Source organism: Notechis scutatus, chromosome 2 (assembly GCF_049901735.1).
Source record: "Notechis scutatus isolate UNSWTSFEM ecotype Mainland chromosome 2, rNotScu1.2, whole genome shotgun sequence".
NCBI lineage: Eukaryota > Metazoa > Chordata > Lepidosauria > Squamata > Elapidae > Notechis > Notechis scutatus.
Genome location: NC_142010.1, coordinates 170,375,822 through 170,396,064, shown reverse-complemented (window position 1 = coordinate 170,396,064; position 20,243 = coordinate 170,375,822). Strand labels below are relative to the sequence as shown.

The 20,243-nt window shown below is 36.0% G+C and overlaps 2 protein-coding genes across 11 annotated transcripts in view; one reads left to right on the top strand and one right to left on the bottom strand.

Annotated features, from left to right (window-relative positions):
• Positions 1-9,546: 9,546 nt before the first annotated feature.
• PURG (purine rich element binding protein G) lies at positions 9,547-13,941 on the bottom strand. 2 transcript variants are annotated; one of them, XM_026672898.2, is made up of 2 exons: positions 13,662-13,941; positions 9,547-12,744 (listed from the first exon to the last, which is right to left on the bottom strand). In XM_026672898.2, the coding sequence occupies exon 2, from the start codon at positions 12,729-12,731 to the stop codon at positions 11,718-11,720; it is 1,014 nt and encodes a 337-aa protein (XP_026528683.1). In that variant the 5' UTR covers positions 12,732-12,744; positions 13,662-13,941; the 3' UTR covers positions 9,547-11,717. The 2 variants fall into 2 exon arrangements, with proteins under 2 accessions (XP_026528683.1, XP_026528684.1); XM_026672899.2 differs by having other exon boundaries at positions 9,547-12,617; positions 13,662-13,940.
• Positions 13,942-14,110: 169 nt separating this feature from the next.
• Positions 14,111-20,243, top strand: part of WRN (WRN RecQ like helicase) — a 58,162-nt gene continuing 52,029 nt past the window's right edge. For 2 of the 9 annotated variants that reach the window (XM_087957359.1, XM_026672877.2), the window contains exons 1-4: positions 14,111-14,273; positions 15,116-15,227; positions 15,881-15,999; positions 18,275-18,420. In XM_087957359.1, the coding sequence (XP_087813485.1) occupies positions 15,153-15,227; positions 15,881-15,999; positions 18,275-18,420 (340 nt within the window). In that variant the 5' untranslated portion in view covers positions 14,111-14,273; positions 15,116-15,152. Of the gene's footprint in view, positions 14,274-15,115; positions 15,228-15,880; positions 16,000-18,274; positions 18,421-19,393; positions 19,421-19,805; positions 19,900-20,243 lie in introns of all 9 variants that reach the window. The other 7 variants (XM_087957362.1, XM_087957357.1, XM_087957363.1 and 4 more) reach the window with 7 other exon arrangements.

The following is a 20,243-nucleotide window of genomic DNA, read 5'->3' as shown; positions in this document are numbered from 1 at the left end:
TTTGCAATCGTTGCAGTATCCTTGCAGGCACACGATTGTGATTCAGATACTGGCATTTACAAGAGTTGCAGCATCACACAGTCATGTGATTGCTATTTGTGATCTCCCAGCTGGTTTCTGACAACCAACATTAATGGGAAGCTGGGAGAGATGTTGCAAGTCACAGCCATGTAACAACTTAAGGACTGCACTCTTTAACAACAAATTATCTGGTCCCTCTTGTGGTTATTAAGTGGAAACTACTTGCATGAGCGCACTGTTACTTCATTTAATGTATTTTCATTCATGTAAAATAATATGGAAACAACACTTTCTTGTAAGCAAGTATTTTCTTTATACTTCATAAACATATTAGAAACTGATCCAGCAAGCACAAGAAATTCTATGAAGATCTTAGTGTGTCTCTTTGCTTCTACACATTTCATACCAATATTTTTATTTCTTTCAGAAGGGTTAAATCAGGATATTATTTCATAATGTAAAAGAAACAGAAGGCTTGTTATTAGAAATGCCAAGTACAATACAAAAACCTCTAGCTGCTCTATGGGCAAACAGATTGATTGTAACAGTCCTGTCTATTGTTTCTATAGGACAGAGTACCAGTTACTTGTCCAGGTTTTAACAGATAAATGTAGAGCAATTAATATCTAAGAATTTCTTGTGTATAGGTCTCCACCCAAAATGACCACTCCCTACACTGAGCACTGTAATAACCAACTGCAAGTAGAGTGAGTCTATGAAGACTAGTAAAATTACACCCTTAAAAAATAATTTACGCATGTTTTTTGAATTGCAACAGCTTGGCTCTGCATGTCAAAATTACAGAAATAAATACGTTTCTTCTACAATTTCTATTTAAGGGTTAATTTAATCATGTTTTTTCTTACATCAAACCTGCTATGCTACAAAAGGAAATATTTAACAAGTCAGGTTTGCTTTACAAAATGGCACGATGCACCAGTCTTATTTGAAAATAAATAAATCTTTAATATGTGAATGGTTGTTGAAAATGTAACACTATGAAACGTTCACATTCTTACTAGTTTTTCTACTGAAATAAAAATTTCTATTTACACATTCAGCCACTAGTCTTTCATGGGAGGAGGCTGTGCTATAGCTGAAGTGCATAGGGACAAGGCATTTTAATTTTTGTTATCTTTTTATATGTACTTGGCATTTCTGGGTATTAATTTGTGTTGGCATTTTTATTATTCCCTTTGGGAACAAATAGCATATCAGCCAACTATAATGGTTTCTTCTAAAATTCTTCTAAAAATTGAAAAAAATGAGGCCATTATATTGCAGCACTGTAACTTTGATACTTGAATGACCTTTGTAGAATAGTACTACCCTTTATAATCATTGCTCAAGTGCTCTACTTTAAAATTACAGTGCACATTACAGTGCCCAACTATTCCCCCCCCCCTTTTTTTGCAATCGTCTTTTATAGAATAAGACTTTGGAGGGGGTTAAACTGAGGAATTATGTGAAATATAGCATCCTATACTGGAGTCAGATGTTATAGCTCATGATGTTTATTTCCTTTTGGTGGGTAAGTTGCCATCTTCCAATACTTAGTTGATGGAATATATATTTTTTCCTGGTAAAATATATATTTCTGCACAGAAAACTGAAATCTATGATTTCTGATGGGGAAAATGTTTGCAATACTGCAAGTAATAGCAATGATTGTAAATCTTTTTATCTGCCAGAATATTCAGTTTCCTAGAAAGATAGTTAATGAAGGACTGGAGGGAAGATTGTTCAATTACAGTCCATCTCTAACAAAAGAGTCCTAATCTTGGTAGAGGTTTGGTGGTTATTTTATCTTGCAATATAAACAAAGATTTTCATGAAGAATTGCTGTGGGCAAGAACTTTCAGAAATGGAAATTTCCCATCTGTTAACTGAAATCGAATAATTTGTTACTGGGCAATTGCTTCTGCAGAGTATCTGTGAATTAATTTGTTAAATCTACTTAGAAGAGCAACAAGCGAACTCTATTTAATTTCAACAAAGCTTACTGTTACAAAGATTTGTTCAGTGTAAGTACTGAATGGTTACAATCCCTTTTGCAGGCTTGGTAACTCTTAGAAAAAGATTGTGCAGGGCAAACATGCAGAAATGAACAACTGCATTGTGAATATGATTCTTTCTATATTTTGAAGAAACGTCCAGAAAGGTAATAGTTATGCTTACAAAAGGTATATGAGATGAATATTGTGCTGCACCTCCCCCCAAGCAATCTGAAAAAGTCTTCTATCAATGCAGCTACCTATTTTCAAGTCTTTCGATAGTTGCTATAGAACTGTCCTTTATCAGCCTTATACACATCTAGAACCAGGACAGCCAATAGTTTGGAAAGTGGGAAAGCTAAATGCATTGCACATTGTGTAAAAGAACACTCTCTCCTTGGAAAGCCATTGCCTTAGATCCAAGTATATTCCTAGTTTCTTTTGTTTCCCACAATACCCTATGCTGACATCTTGGGATTAAATGGCAATGCTGCAGGGTTAACACACACACTCTCTTCTCATTCATTTCTTTCTCATAAAGGCAGGATTTGATTCATGCTTATTTAGCTTTATTTAAACTGGCAGGTTTATCAACTCCCTTTAAGAATATTCTGAATTTATCCTGCCTTATGATGTTTATCTAATGATATCTGATCTATGTATCTAAACTATTCTGATACTGACATACCTGCTTTGAGATTATCAATCGATAGTAGAGCAAACTCTGATGCAAGAACAGCCAAGTCTCTTCTATGTCCCCAATTACCAGCACAGCACTATCTTAAAACATGCAGGAGATACCTTGCAATCTTTGCAATTATTTTGATTATCTATTGACAAGCACAGTATCTTTCTATTGAAATAAAAATGTGTGCACAGTACTGACTTACCAAGCAAGAGAATGAATTTTCTCTATTTCACTAACCTTTCCGCATTTTTGCAGCTTTTTCTTAATAGATATTTCCTGCATTTTTTCCAATTGCTTTTTCAGACCTATTTAGATATTAAATAGGGAAAACTGAATCTATCTTACATTTGTAAAATCTTATATCCACTTTTGAAAATTAAAAAATACTATACTTTGGTAATAAGTATGAACTGAAAAATAAACTGCCTCCTTTCCTAGTACTGTGTTCCACTTTGCACCTTGCAATACACATTAAAGGAATCTAGTGAGGAAAATGTAACACTACTTAGCTATAACTGTAATACTACTTAACATGTACTGTTTACCCAGAGGCAATTAGTTTACATGCAAAATGAGGGGGAAAGATACAACCTAGTAAACCTTTCTGTAAATGTCTATTCTCACTGCAAGATTCCTCAAGTAGCAATAATTCACCAATAGTCACTTTCTACATTAATGGGTAGCAGCTACTCTTTGTTAAGAGTATTAGCCATGGATAGAGAGGGCCTCCCTGTTGGAAGCAGTACTATGTTCATATTTTGTTTTGATTAGTATATCCTAGGCTATGCTTATGGTACTTTAATAATTCATATCATAGCTTAATTTTTCTTTATAACGAATCTAAGATATCTAGTTTAAGAGAACTAATATAATAACTGTGGCTTTAACTAATAACTGGTTTCATTTTCTTTCAGGAAGCCTCCACTTTTCTTCATTACAGCATCACCTTTAATTTTTTTTATAAAGTCATTGCTTCTTCTGTACTTCTGTTTTTTGTTATTGTTTTGCCACATACTCTCCTGATCCTTCAAGAGAACTCCCTCATTCTATCTTCTTTCACTCTGTCAGTTCTAGGTCTTCTAAGATATCCTCTTCACACCCAACTTTTCCATATTTTTTTCCCTCATAAAGTTTTCCCCTTCCCTCTGATTTTGATTATAGCCTGCTTTTTTCTCTCCCCAAATCTTCAGTGAATTGACTAAAAGGTCCTTCTTGCCAAGGCCCTCCTCTGCTGCTCAGCATGAAATATCCTGGATCAACCTCTGCATTATCATCAGCACAGTTCAGCAGGTCAGGGCCAGATTTTATCAATGAAAAAAAAAAAAACCTCACTAAAAACAAAACTACTGTAATCCAAGACCTTGGCTGTTGTCATATGCTTTGGATCTGAAGCAGGTTTTCTTTATCTTGGTACTGATTCGTTAAAACAAACATTTTTTTTTCTGAAATAAAGGAAACTGAAATGAGAAGCTAAATATTTAGTTTCAAAGAAAAAAATTAAATAATTGGGTAGCTGTAACTTAATATGAAGTCCCATCTTTTGTTTTTAAATTAACTCAGCCTATTATCTGGAGTTGTTTTTCATGTTTCATATGGAAATATGAATACTTTTTCAATATTTAAAAAAATGTGAATATTTAATACAGATATCCCTTGTTTAATGACCACAATTAGAACTGGGAACTCAGTCATTAAGCAAAGTAATTCCCAAGTGAAAGTGCAACTGTGTTTAATTCAGCTTTCCTTTGCTTTACAGACTTGCAAAGGTAATAATGTGGGGATTGGTCATGAAGTTATTTTTTTAATCATAGTCTTAACTGCAAATGGGCACTAAACAAAGTGAACAAGGCAATCACTAAATGAGGACTACCTATGTATGAAACTATTTTTAAAGGGCATATATTATTACTGAAGGTGTTAATATCTAGAGTTCATCTTCTTGTAAAAATCCCAGCTAGAAGCTTTAAAGGATTATGTGTTTTATTATTAAACTAATTTTAAATTAGTTTTTGGTTAAAGCTTAAGATTCAGACATCTGTAACAAAAGCTATAGTATTTCTCAAGCTCTAAAATTCCTATAAAGTTATGGTCCTCGTATATTACCAAACAACTCTCAACATCCTTTTCTCTTGACCAAAATGACTGGAACTGTCAGGAGTTGTATTCAGCAGCATTTGAAAGGCACTAGGTATCTCACTTTGCTTTAAGCAATGATTTACAAGATTGACTCATCAATATTCCACATATTTCTTCACTTCTTTCGGTACTTGGTTTGGTTTTAGAAAATTATATTTAAGTTTATACCCCAACCAGTAAGGTACAATCTTGTATCTTCAAATCAAGCTCATAGTTTTTGCCAGAAGTAAGAATTTTGAATAATCAAGCTACATTATGATAAAATAATAGTATACATAAAGGCTTTTTACTAACCCTTTTTACTAGAACCCTTTTTCTAACTAAATATTAAGCAAATTAATCAAAGGTAAACCAAGTAGCATTCTACTGCATTTTTAAACTTAATCCAAGATGGCTTTTCCCCAGTCATTAAGGACAAAATCCATAATGGGAATTGTGAGCCAAGGTATTTGAGTGTATCAGGTTGCCTATTGTAGTCTAAATCATGATTTGAAAGACAGGGAATATTGACTAGGTCTACAACCACACTAAGCCATGATTTATTTTCATCATAACTTATTGAATATGCCATAAAACACAGGATCAAATAATGCTAAGCAATAATTTATAAACCATAATGACTCACTACATAATCATACCAAATCAAAATCAAACAAACCACATTATGAATTATTGGAAGGAGGAAATCCTGCCCATGATTATATTTGAATCAAGCTTATCTTCTAGCTAAGAGCATTTTAGCTAAAAAGAATAATGAACTAACAAAGTCGCTAGATGGGCAACTTTTCAGTTCTGGAAATAGAAATTTGGCAAATGGACAAATGATTTCCAGTCTGATATAAATAGCATATTTCATTTTATAATAATTCAAATGCATATATAAAATAGAGATGATGGTGAAAATTATGAGATGGAAAAATATTTCATTTCATAAAACTATTGCAATAGCTTTTTAAATTATGCTTTGGGGTGGGGGAGGGTACATTATTTACAATATAGTGATACACATTGCTTCCTATCAACTTGCCTAGCTGCCACCTACATCTAGATCCCTAAAGTAATATTTTTAGTAGAGGGATTCTACAGCAATATTGCAAAACATATGACAGAGAATATTTAACCAAAATCTATACAGGCTGCAGGAATCTTTAAAAATATGAAGTATTTAAGTTTCAGCAATGTTGCTAATGTAATTCTACTTATTAGCAGAAAATATGAAAAACATTTAAATGTTACATGCAATGTACATAACCAGTCATAAAAGTATGATGGGACAATACAGAATTACATTCATTTATCCAAATTGATGTTTATAATGAAGTTAATCAATAGCCCTGAACTATGCTAGTTTTTGTGCGTGTGTGTGAAATACAATTTTACTACCAAGGACATACTGTCATAATCATATATAATTCTCATACCAAATGGATATTTAAAGAGGGGCATTTTATTCTCTGTTTGGGGGATTATATTTATTTCACATAACCAGTATAATTTGAAATTAAAATATTAAAGAAATTGTTTTATCCATTGTTATAGGCAAAATAAAGTGATGCTTTAGAAACTGAAGGCAGCTGAAAGTTCAGCAGGACTGTTTCAAAGACTTTCCCATGTGTAGACACAGCCATTTTGCTTTGTCTTTTAAGCGGTAAGAGCTGCTTCAATACTTTGTGGAGATACCTTGTCAGTGCACTTGGTGAAGCCTGCCTTCAAATGCTTTGTATAATGTCAAATATTCAATCTTCATACTACCCTTTCTACTTTAATACCACTTTTATTTCTTCCTGCTATCGTATTTTTCAGTTCCACTGAGACTATGGACTCCATGTTTTGTACCAAAATCCAATCATATTTTAAAAACACATTAAAGTTTCAAACAACAGACCACATAGCTCAGTGAACTAAATCTCATAGTTTTGTTTAATAGCAGCTGTTTCAAACATGCCCTTTTGAAACTAAAGGATATGAACTTTGTGGAAACTTCTTGGTTATATATATATTAGTTTCAAAAGGGCATGTTTGAAACAACTGCTATTAAACAAAACAACACATTTATAATACGGTCAACAATGTACAAACAAATGTATTAAGGCTTCTGACCAAGTTCACAGTCCTTTGCTAGATGCAGGCAGGTATAATGACACATACAGATCAAATTGGCTATTAATGCTGGGTACTGATACATCTAGAAAAACATGCATGAATAGGTATATGGAGGACCAGCTAGCGGTGATTTTAATGATCGGAAAAAGGGATGTTATGACTAAAACAACTATAACCATGCTTTGTATCTTGTATATAGTTTCCTTCCCATTTTTGGAACTGAGCAAGTATTTGGACAAAGATGGTTCAAGCTGGTGTGTTTACTTAGCCCTTTCTCAGCCAAAAAAAAAAAGTTTTTAAAAAATTAATGGACATGGTTTGCAGATAAATTGAGATCAAAATTATATAGGAGAACTGTCCTAAGAATAATTAAGGTATGAATTGCAAACCTACATATCTAGAAGGCATATACTGAACATATTTAATAATTGCTTTTATCAGTGAAATAACATAGGGATTAGATTGCAGTTTTCACAAATTTCTTTATGGAAAAAGTTAAGAAATTATGTTTCTAGTCTTGAACAATCTTTGTTAAAGCAAACTTCAAAATGGCAAAAAAGGAAGTCAAGGGACATAGGTTGTCTTCTGTTAACTTAAGATGTAATAGTTTCTTCCTTGTTTACAAAGAAAAGGAATTAATAGCACTTCCTATTTACTTGATGCTGAAGGTGAAACTATTAGTGCATAAAAGAAAATAATTAAATGGTATTTTAAAAGAAAACTTGAAGAAAAAGCTGTTAACACTAGCAACAATTGTGTACACTATTAAGGTGAAATAGTACCTATGAAGCACTGATATATTTACTTCCCATATTTATGCACCTAAATGGTTCATAACCTAATGAACTTAAATAGTTCATAAATAATCTAAATAATCCTTCTGTAAAATTTTCATTTTCTGATAGTTGAATTTATGCTATGGAAATTTTCTTATAATAATACTGGCAGTCAGTCATAATAGCCTTTAGCTTATCTTGTTTTAAGTTAAGTTTGGGGGAAAGGCTATATTATATGAAGTACAGTCATACACATTGCCTCCTACTAACTTATCTAGCTGCCACAAAAATCTAGATCCATAAAATAATTCTTTTAGGAAGAGAGGAATTATGCAGCAACAGTTTAAAAGATAAGACAGAGTTATTTAACCAATAACTACATAGGCTGCAGGAATCTTTAAAAATACCTTGAAGTATTTGAGTTTCAGGAATGTTGATTATGTAAATCCGGAGAGAGCAGGACTCAACAATTCTAAAAAAATACATGCCCTTGATATCTCATAATTTGTTGCGGTGTAGTGCCTATTCTTCTTGATCATGTCCATGTAATTTGATCTAGTCCTTGTAACAAATCACTGACAGACATGCATGCAGAAGACCATTTTATACTATACTGAAACACACTGTACCAGACCAGTATCAGAAATGTGCTTCTATTATTTTTAAAATATAAAGTGCATCATTATGAAATCACAAAACTGACAGACTTTCTGTCTGGACCATACAGTTTTAAAAGAGAGGTCAGGGCTTTAACATAAAATAATTCAAGAGGTACAAATTGATTATGTCCACCCTGCCCTCCTAGAATTGTTTTTGGCCACGCTTTTTTTAGTGCAAATAAGCTAGAGTATTTTTCTCTCTCTCAAGTTTAAGGGATATGGCATTTTTGGGATGCAAAGAATATTTCTTTACATTGTAACAGATCCTTCTGCAAGCTTTTAACATGTTATTGCCACTTTCCAAAGAAGTGCATGTACTGTCAGATGTAAAGAGAAACTTTTTCCCAAATGACCATTTCAACTATTACCAGTATAAATTGGATCATATGTTCCTTGGGTTTAAAGATATAAACACATCCAGTTATGTCCAATAATAAGATGAATATATATACATATATTGTATATATACAATGTATGTGTATATATATATATATATACATACATACATACATACACACACACACACATATACACACACACACACACACACACACACACACACACATATATTTTCTTAAGTTTTCGCGGGTATTTACATGTATGGTATTCAGCTTTGTTCGGGTATTTTCACACATGATTATAGTTGTGCTTTTAAAGTTGTAGCAACGTTTCGGCAGAATCTCATCTGCCATCATCAGGCTTCTGTATTGTGTTCGTCTGGCAGATGAGATTCTGCCGAAACGTTGCTACAACTTTAAAAGCACAACTACAATGACGTGGGAAAATACCCGAACAAAGCTGAATACCATACATGTAAGTACCCGCGAAAACTTAAGAACTTACACACACACACACACACACACACATATATATATATATATATATATATATATATATATATATATATATATATATATATATATATATATATATATATAAAGGCTCATGTGTAATCCCTCTCAGATGCTCACATCTGTGTTTAAGTCATTCGCTGATTTGAAGAACATGGCAATGTGTGCCTATATACAGAGGAAACAGAATCTTATTTAGTGGCACAGGAATACACAAATTTGGGGCGGGGGAAGACAGCAATATAAACAGGGGCTGCTGACTATCTGGCTCAATACAAAAACAAGATAAAGTAGTGCAAACTTGTATAGGCCAGTATATTAACTAATATACACTTTTACTGTAGTGGTAAATAACATTTTATCTATTTGCTAAACAAAAGCTGCAGAAGAAATGTGTTCTTGAAACACCAAAAATAGAACATTAATATGTGTGTTTCTATTAAATTTGATAAGGTAAAGTTTCCATAAAAATGTATCAATTGATGATTTTTTTTTAAACAAAACCTGTTATATATGATGAAATAGGAAAAATAGAAAGGCAAGAGATGGGAAAATGTGAGCATCAGGAATTCATACGTTCATGCATTCCATGTTGTATAACTGGACATTACTATTACTACATTGGGATGTGCATCAGCAAATCAGCAGAATGGTAATTTAGGCTTAGACAATTTACTACAAGTCTGCTATCAAATCAACAACAGCACATTAGACCTCTAATTTTCCACTTTAGATCATATACTTTCATACCAGTATTTACTTAGAATCTTTCATGACTTGCTCTGGCCCACCGACTATTAGTAATTGAAAAATTAAAACTAGATTTGAGTTTGAAATTAAACATTATTAGTTATTTCTGAAACAGCCAAATACTCATTAGGTCAAATTGCCAAATATTGGGTAAATCACCTAAAACAGTGACATTAATTTTCTTTTCCTTTGTCACAACTACGGCACACATTTCTAAAGTTCCTTTGATGATTTTGGTGCAATCTTTTTTCTTTTCTTTCTAAATAAAAGCATTTGGGCAACTTTTCACACTAAATAAAATGCAAGGATATGATCTCCATTTTTGCTAACAATCCTTGAGAAAGGAGGGCACAGCATAGTTTTAAAATGGTGCTGAAATGGAAATACCAAGAAAAATACAACTGAAACTAGAAAATCATGCTCCTTGGCTAGTAGAGCACCTGGATATGAAAAAGAAATGAATATTGAGCCTGAACCAACCAATCTAGTTCTTTTAAAGAAAAAGTACTAGGTTTCAACATAGAAATAGCTTACATAGTATCAAGGTCAAAAGCAAAAGTTTGGGCACTCTGAACTCCAATTTAAAATGTGATTTACAGCACAGTCCTTGCCATGTTGATGCAATACTGTATTTAGCTTCACTGTATTCAGTTCATTATATTGCCATTTAAATATAGATAATTGAAGTCTTAAGTGATGCCAAACAAACAAAATACATATTTCATTTCTGTTTCATGATAAATCATCTCCAGTCATTTTCTTGATATTTTTTTAACATGGGTTAATGTTTAGCAAAATAAAAATACAGATTATAATTTGGAATAAATATTTCAGAGCTAAAATTTCAAAATAAGATCAATAGCTATTACTGAATACTTTAATTGCACCAATGTGAAATCTGATCTGCAGGATACCAACTAACTGATGCACCAAAATCTCTCAAAGTATTTTTTGAAGATAAATCAGAAATTATTCTAATGTTTTTCCACACTGTAGACATTTAACCTTCCTGTTTAGAATTTTAATTCCAACGATTGTTCAGCTACTAAATTCCCATATCACAGCAACTTCCTAGAACCACTTAACCCCACAAATATAAAAATAGTTTTGAGATTTGTACTATTTAAATAAGCTCTCCTCACAAGATGTCAACAGTCCATATAGAAGGGATGACATGATCAGCATTAAACATAGATATATCATTTAGAGGGCATCACTTAAATTACTGGGTTATCCTATGATCAGGTACCCATACCTAATCACTGATTAATCACTGGCCAATTCTTCCTCCCTTAAAAATATTTTATCATAATGTAATGAGCAGATTTACTTAGTTAAATATACCTTTCCAATACAATCATTTAAAATTTAAAGGTCAGTTTTGGTCATAAATGCTCTTGGTTATTACAACACATCAATTTCATCTGGCATATTTGCATCATGTTACACTGCAACACAAACCTTATACATATTCCTTAAAGATTACAACAGAGTTAGTGGTATTATACAGATTTGATAAACTTGTGAGGTTAAGAATCAGAATCACAGGGTAATTAATTGTTCCTATAAGAAACCAGAGAAGTTGCTGGGTGTAATTTAACATGAAAACCAGACCCATATATTGGAATTATCTAATAACAGGGAAGAACTTACAAAAAGAAAGGCAACTTCTTCCAACCACTACATATCAGTACCTCCTGGCATTTCTCTGCTTTATTTTTGGCCCATTGAAAAACATTCTAATCAAGACCCTCTTGTTCTTCTCCACTGTCCCCTCTGATATCCATTCTTTTCTCTTTGTGGCCATTGTAAATTCTCCTCATTTCCTCTTCATACTTGATAAAGTTTTCTCCAAATCTTGTCCATGCTTTGTATGGGACAGTTATGGTATTACGGTATGGAGGCCTCACTTCACTTACCTTCAAATAAATACCATACCTGTTAGATCCCACATCAAAGTAGAACCTCTTGTTGTCCACCCTGAAGGAAGTCCCCTCTGGGAGTTCAGGAGGATCATCCCCTCCACTCCTCCTTTCTTCTATGTCTCCTTCCCCATATTCTTCAATAAGTTGGACCAAAGCATCCCTGAATTCAATCATTCCCTGTGCTGGGAGGACAATAGTCTGTTCCTGCCCCAAACTGTGACCAAAATATCCTATCATGCCAGGTCCTCTAATCAAGGTTTGTCTAATCCTTAAGAAACGTCCACGTTGATTCTCCTTTAAGTCTAGGTAATATTTCCTATTATCTCTTTCGATATATTCAGTTTTTAAGACGCTATGAAGATGTTCCTCAGATCCCACTGAAGCTGGAGGCGAGGGTAGTTGATGGTGTTGCCGCCTTCTTGAATCTTGTTCTTTGCCATTAGCATGGTCATTCCGGTGACTCTGGCTACTTTTCAAGCCCAAATGGGCATAGTGTTCTATGAAATCACCCAGGCAATCTTTCAACTCAGAAGCTACTGATAAAGATAGAGTCAGCTTGCTTTTTCTGATATTGTCCTGCCTGCCTCTTCCTATCCAGACTTCGGCTATCTTCAGAAAACGACCTCGGGAACTTTGCTTCACGTCCAGATAAAATCTCTTTTTTTGGATGTCCACTCTTTTGGAAGCCAGCTCCTGGATTTCCATGCAGCCCGCCTGAGAAGAGGAGGCAGGATAATGATACTGCTGCTGGGACTGGGAGTAAATGCTCCTGTGTAGGCCAGAGCCCCCCACACTCCTTCCTCCTCCTCCTCCTCTGCCTCTCTCCATCTTTAACCATCAACTGAAAATAACAAATATATAACAAAGATGCATAACATCATAAACATCCAGGAGATCCATTTCGCTTTCCTGGCAATGGCCTCCCCGCGCATAATTAATTTCCCCTAGAAAGTTATTTCACTCAACACTTTTGATTTTTAGCCTGGTACATAGAAAGAGGGGGGGGGGGAGGTGGAAAGGGGAGGAGTTCTTGTGGAAAATCATGTGCTAAATTGCTGAATGTCTGGCCGAGGTTAAAGGCACAGAATCCGTTTTTTGAAGAAAAAAAAGAAACATCCTTTTCCACCCTTCCCAACCTGCTCGTATCATATCAGCAACATTAAACTGTTGACAGGAGGGGAAGTTTCTTCAGCCACGAAAACGTAGCTAGAGTACAAGGAGAGTTATTTCACCGGGTAATTTTTATTTTTATTTTAAAACCCACCCTATATCCTGTGTTTCGATACAGTGCTTGGGGGATTCGCTTGATAAGCCCGCCGCGACTGAAGCCTTTTCTCCGTCAGGTGCTGAACGTCGGGCTTTTTCTGCTCCAGCCCAAGCTGCCTATGCCCGCTCGGAGAAGCTGGGGGGGGGGAGGCAAGGTCTGTCTAAGAAACGGGGCAGCCCCGACCTTCCCGAACGGGCCTTCGCGCCACCACCAAACCCGATCGCGTCAAAAGACCTCTCGCCTTGAAGAGCGTCTCCTTCCCCGTTATAAACGGGCAGCCTAATTCTAGGGGAGTCCTTCCATTCTCCACCCCTGGCTCCCCCCCCCCCACCGCACACCCTATGGGCGCCCGTACAAATTGTACCGACGGCCCCTCCAGGCGCCATGACACGCAATTGAGCCGGGGCGGGGGGGTGGGGTGGAGCGGGTTAGCCAGAGGGGGGTGTGTGAAAAAAACCAAAACCCCACAGCGCAGGGCGGTCGACACTTACTCCATCCCTTCAACTGCCTCTCGCCGACTTGCTTCTCAACCAGCCGCGGCCGCTATCCGCCCTGGCCCCTGCAGCGCTCGCCTTCCCCGCGCGGCCGCCTCTGAGATGAAGGATGAGCGCTCCGCGATCGGGCAGGTCCTATTGCCGCCCGCTTCTTCGCCCTCCTCCGGGGCGCTGGTTCATGTTCGGCACGCGCCAGCCAACGTCAACCGCCCCAGCCGCAAGAAAACGATAAAAAAAATAGCGTACCGAGCGGCCTGAGAGCAGGAATCCCTTTCTCCCTGCAACTTTGAAGCGCCCCGTCTCCCCCCCGCCTTTCTTCCAAACACGATAAACTACATCCCCCAGAATGACTTGCGTTGCCGGCGGCTGGCGGGCGTGGAAGCTTTTGTGCGCATGCACTTCACCCCATTTCACCTCTACAGTTGACAGCGGCCGGAAAGAAAGGCGGGGGGGGAGGGGAGAGGAGGAGTATGGCGGCTCGTGACGTATTTTCCTTGCGACGATAAGTGTTGGCTGTAGGTAGTGATTTTTTCGTGCGTCTGGCGGGAAAGAGATCAAGAGAGAACTTTTTGCCTATGGTACTGGGCTGCGGGGAAATTTCGGGGTGAGGTGAGTTTCTTTTACTTCCAGCGCGACTATTAGGATAGTTAGCTTTTGTTTAGACGCTTATATTAGCGTGTTAAATTATCTGGCATCGCTAGCTATCAATACTCCTGTTGCATTCAACTCCAGCTTTTCCTCTGGGACTTAGTTCTATATTTATATATTAATATAAATATAATCGCCTCACAATAAGGCCATAGCTATATGAATATTCCCTTGGTAGTAAATCTTCTTGAAAAGCAGTTCTTATATTGACTTGTAATTGCCTTTGGATGTGATGGTTTGGGCATATGCCTGCATCTGGAATCTAAATTTGTTTTACTAAGTGACAGACATGATTGTGACAGATGACAGATATATTGTTTTGGTTCCAGAAGCACCATATATATTCTAAAGTAACACTTGGTTGTCATTTTCAAATATTTGTCCAACCAAAACCAAGAGAAGAAGGTATTCTGAAAAGTTTTTTTTTCCCTTTAGCCGCACTAGCCAGGGAACCAGGAGAATGAGCTCTGCCTTAGACATAAAAGCTGGTTGAGTGACTTTGCCCCGCAAAGCAGACTAATTGAATTTATACCATGCAAAGCATGCTGGATGACAGGTCAATAGACGATTGACCTTCTGTATATGGCTGCATTCTTTGCTTTCTTATCCTTTCCAATTTTTCTCATTCTTGCTTATTGAAAGTGAAAGTCAATGCTCCAACAGGTGTCCTTCTGCCAAAGATGAATTTACAATAAAAAAAACCATGAATTTATAATAAGAAAAATCATTATGAATGGTATCTTTTAGCAATTAAGGTATTTTTATTGCTTTCAAGAAAAGTAATAAAATGTCTCTTGTTACAGAACATGTGCATTTGCAGAGGAATAAATTGACAGAAATATGAATTTTTCATCAAATAAACTTCCCCTGTGGATGACAGAACCAAACAGTGAAGATACTGTAGATGACAAAAAGGTAGAAAATTGGAATATATGCTTGGCTCTTATAACTTAAAGCATGAAAAATGACAAGTCCTTTGGGCAAATTTCCAATTTGCATGGAAATTTTTAGAACTGCTAATTTAGTTCTTTGTAGTTCTGTTGATTTTAGCTTGATGGCATTAAACGGGAATACTTGATGCTGTATTTTCAAGGTGTAAGAATATCCAAAATTATATCCAGTTATAATTGGGTTACTAATTTTTGTAGGGAGGTTTTAAACATTGTGTATTCAGATTGATTTTTTAAACTGTCCTTGTTAGGGCATTTGATCAAGTAATTTCTTTTTTAGACAAAATAGATTTTATTAGCAATATTTTAACATTGTCCTTCAGTTTCTATTAAATATGGCAATTGAGAAAGAAGTTTCTCTTGGTAGAATGTCTGTGGATCCATTCTTTTTGTTAAACTCCTAATCTGTGTAAACAGTATCCAAAATACCAATATGCTTTAAAAATAAAATTGTATCTTTTTTGCATATCAAAATTGGTCTCAAATCACTTCTCACTTGGCTACTAGTAACTTAACCAATCAGGTTGGTATTTTTCTACTAAGTTGGAAAGGAATAATATATTATGATGGTAATATTAACAAATTATAAACCAAGTTGTTTTTCACATTTTTATGAAGCAGAAGAATTCATTCCAACCGAGTGTCCTGGAAGATAACCTTCCATTCTTAGAATACAACGGCTCTATCATCTACAGCTATAATTCTAATGATTGTTCCTTGCTCTCAGAAGATATTCTGTAAGATAATGAAAACTTGCATTTTTGCTTTTTTAGTGTAATCTTTCAAAATAATGTATATTCCAGTTGTATCTACATGTGTGTTTTCATTTGATTATCATTATTCATAGCATTTTCATAGTAATCACTCCATTTATATTATTTACATCTACTTAAGTCCTCAGGATTTTATTATCAACCCAGTTTATATTAGGTGATTGGAAGAAGTGAATTGTTTGTAACTTGTCAATAGGATGCGGTCACCAGTATATTGTTGATCCTGTCCAGTCCAGACAAAATATATAGCTATAAATACAATTCGTGAACTAAAAATAAGCTGTGATTATGATTAATTATTAAACAAATTTATATAGCTGCCTAACTCACATTGATTCTCGGCAGCTTATAAAATTTAAAATCCACAGTCAGAAGCCCATAAACCCCCATCCCACACACTCCTGGCAGCAACGTGGTCCCACTAGATGTACTTCTCTGATAGATGGGACCTACAACGTACCCTCCTTTCCTGCTCTGATGGTAGATGTAACTGGGGAGAGGCAGTGCTTCAAATATTTGTTGTTAAGATTGTCTGTACCTGTCTTTGAATGACATGCTAAATCTAATCACAAAATGACAGTATAGCAATAGCATTTTGATTTATATACCTCTCCACAGTGCTTTTCAGCACTCTTTTTTGGCAGTTTATAATGCCAGCCTATCGCCCTCTACAATCATTTTACTGATCTCAGAAGGATGGAAGGCTGAGTCAACTATGAGCCCCATCAAGATCAAACTCCAGGCTGTGGGCAGAGTTTGCCTGCAATATTGCATTCTAACCATTGGTACCCCAGGCATTGAATGGGTTAGATCAAATTGTTAAATTAATTTTAGTGCGCAATATTATGCAGGTTTATTTAAAAGCAAATCACATTGTCTATATATAATGTAAGGATCTGTTGTTTAAAAAAAAACTTTGCAACTTTCAGAATCTTGGTCAAATTTAGTAGATTTGTTCTTAAATATGGTTGTAGGGTCTCCAATCTGACTTGTTTGATATTTCATATGACCCAGGCCAAAGTACCATATCAGGATTTGTTTTGTTTAATTATAATTTATTTGAAGCTGGATCTCATACAATATACCATATTTTACAGAAGAATCAATCTACAATTTGAAACCATAATTGGATGTTAGTTTACCCATTTTGGCTTATTTTCACCAGAACTTATTACCTCTAATACAGAATTTTAGTTCATTCCTAGTTTGTTTTTATACACCACTCTACAGTGTAAATCTATAGCAGTTTAAAAAGAAAAATCCCAAAGACTGCTTTTTTGCTTTTTTCAGAAAGTCTTAATTTTTTCCAACCATGATCTTTTTTCTATACCCAACTTTTCCCTGAATATAAGGCAGAGGTGATAATTTATTCTAAATACATAGAATAAATTCCAAATCACATACCCCTCCCGAAGCAAATTTAAGATATTTAATTCATAAAAGAGACTTAAAAGAGAATGGGTGGTCAGAGAAATATACTCAGACATATATGTAACTTCCTGCATAAAAATTGTAACAGCCTCCCCAAATCCCACAAACAACATATATGCCTCTCCACAAACATATAGGCCAGGCATGTCCAACCTTTCAGCTGGCTTGGGCCATAGTGAGTGAAGAAGAATTGTCTTGGACTGCATATAAAAGATATAGTTAATATGTGTGTGTGTGTGTGTGTGTGTGTGTGTGTACATACACATGTATGTATGTATGTATGAATAAAAATACAACATTATAGGTTGATTTACACATTCTAGAATATGGTATATGGAATACTTGGGAATTAAAGCTCATCTGCTGCATTTACTGTCAAGAAAATCATCCTAAAGAAACTTTTGGAAATTCTCATTTTTGTTTTATAATTTCTAGAGCTGCATATTTCTACTTACTGCTTTTTAATAATTTCTGATGTATTCTGGGTGATATACATGTAAAAATAATTTGCAAATTGGAATCCAGTCTTAATCACATGTATTTTCCTTTTCCTTGTTTTATTCTCTAGTTCCTTTTTCCCTTATTTTTCTTAATCTTGATTATTTCATCAGTATTAATTGAAGATGATAACGTAAATGATAGTGGAAGAGAATGAGGGAGAGAGAACATTTTTGTTCAAAAGGAGAGAAAGGAAGGGAATACATGCTCTTGAATTTAGTTTCTCATTTGACAATGATTGTAAGAAGTCATTATTTTGTATTGTGTCATTAATATATTACTGTGGCTCAGATATACTTATGTTTTACAGCATTACCTTGCCTGCTGGATCTGTGTTAGGATTTGACATTGAATGGCCAGCCATTTATACTAAAGGGAAGGAAGGAAAAGTTGCCTTAGTCCAGTTATGCGAGTCTGAAACCAAGTGCTACTTATTTCACATCTCTTCTATGACAAGTCAGTACTATTATATTTGATCTCTAAGCATGATCAATATTAGGGTGCCTTTTTGCATAAATTCTCAGTTAATTTGCTTTTGTTTTCAAATGTTTATTTTATAATGGCCCAGGAATCCCTGTGCTCAGTCACTCAAGTCCTGGTCATCTCATGTCTGGACACTGCAATGTGCTGTATATGGGGCTACACTTGAAGAGTTATTCTGTTCTGTTCAGCATGAAAAAACCCAGCTTTTGCAAGCTCTACAACTGATGTAGAGTATGGCGGTGTAGGAAGACTTTGGAACCCCTAGAGTGGCCCATATTGGTTGCCAGTTTCCTTCTACATGCAATTCAAGGTGTTAGTTACCATCTTTAAAGCCCTGCATGGCATAGATCCATGTTACCTGAGGAACCGTCTCTCCACAATAGGGCTGGCCCACCCTACTTGTGCCGGCAGAGCATGCATGCTATGGACCCTATTGGTCAAGAAATTCCAGCTGGTAAGATCCAGGAGAAAAGCCTTCTCTGCCTGTTCCTGCCCTTTGGAAAATCTCTCCCTCTGGGGTGAGATCCTCTCTCACTCTCCAGACCTTCCGTAAGGGCCTGAAGACTGCCAGATGGCTTGGCACCCCAACGGGAATTTCACACTGGAGATGTTTGGTGGACCAGTAGAAAATCCCACCTTCCATCCTGTGCATCCTGCTCCATCCCGCTCCATCTTTTAATTATAATTTTTATATGTACTTTTATTGTTATTAGAAACGTTTATTTTTATGGTTTTATTGCTTTTAATGTAAACTGTTTGGAGTTGCCTTGTGGCAAGATGGGCAACAAACAAATTCAATAAATAAACAAATTTAATAAATAAATAATAAAAGTACTGGTTGTCACACTTAAAGCTCTGCATGGCATTGAATCAGGCTTCTGATTCCCTTGAAATAATACCTCCAGGAGCATGTTTTCTCTGACATAGTCCCTCCCCTTTGTCACAGCTTGCCCTCCCCACTGGTGAAAATCAGGTACACCAGGGGTCCCCAACCACCGGTCCGCGGACCAGTACCGTCCGGGAACAACTCCTACCGGGCCGCTGGCTTGTTGGCGCCGCCATTTTGATGAAAAAGTGCTTCCGGTGAGCTTTTCGGGTAGAAAGCTCACCGGAAGCACGTTTCATCAAAAGATGGCGGCGCCAGTGCTCTGGTGAGCTTTTCCGGCAGAAAGCCATTTCTACCCGAAAAGCTCATCGAGCGCTAGCGCCATCTTTTTGATGAAAAAGTGCTTCCGTGAGGTAACCAGAAGCACTTTTTCATCAAAAAGATGGCGGCACCCAGCTGATGCCGTACCGGTCGCGGCGCCAGCTGATGCCGGTACCGGGCCGCGGCATAAAAAAGGTTGGGGATCACTGAGGTACACCAATTCTATTGGTCTTTTGAGAGAATGTGAATGTCTTCCCCCAGCAATTGAGCTGCAATGTTAGTGATCAGAGACAGAACTTTTCTTGGTAATGCAGATTTTATTGGCCTTGATTTATTTTGTGTCAGTTTTGTTTCAATGGGATTTCCCCCCCTTTGTCAGCCACCTAGTTTGGATAAATGGATAAATGAGTAGCCATATAAATTGGATTAATAACTAAAAACAAAGTTAGTTTGCAGGTCTACTGACCTGGAAATATACTGCTGTGTATTTATGGAAAAAAAAAATCTTGAATCTTCATTGTCCAAATTTTGCCCCAAAAGCACTGAATGTGTTAAAACAAAATTTAAATATGTTCAGCTGTTTTCTGCTTTCTCCATATAGGAACATTATCCCCATGGCGTTTGAGAAAAGTATGGAGTCTGTTATTCC

Excerpts from the sequence above, each read along its gene's own strand:
- PURG (XM_026672898.2), bottom strand. The coding sequence starts at position 12,731 with ATGGAGAGAGGCAGAGGAGGAGGAGGAGGAAGGAGTGTGGGGGGCTCT.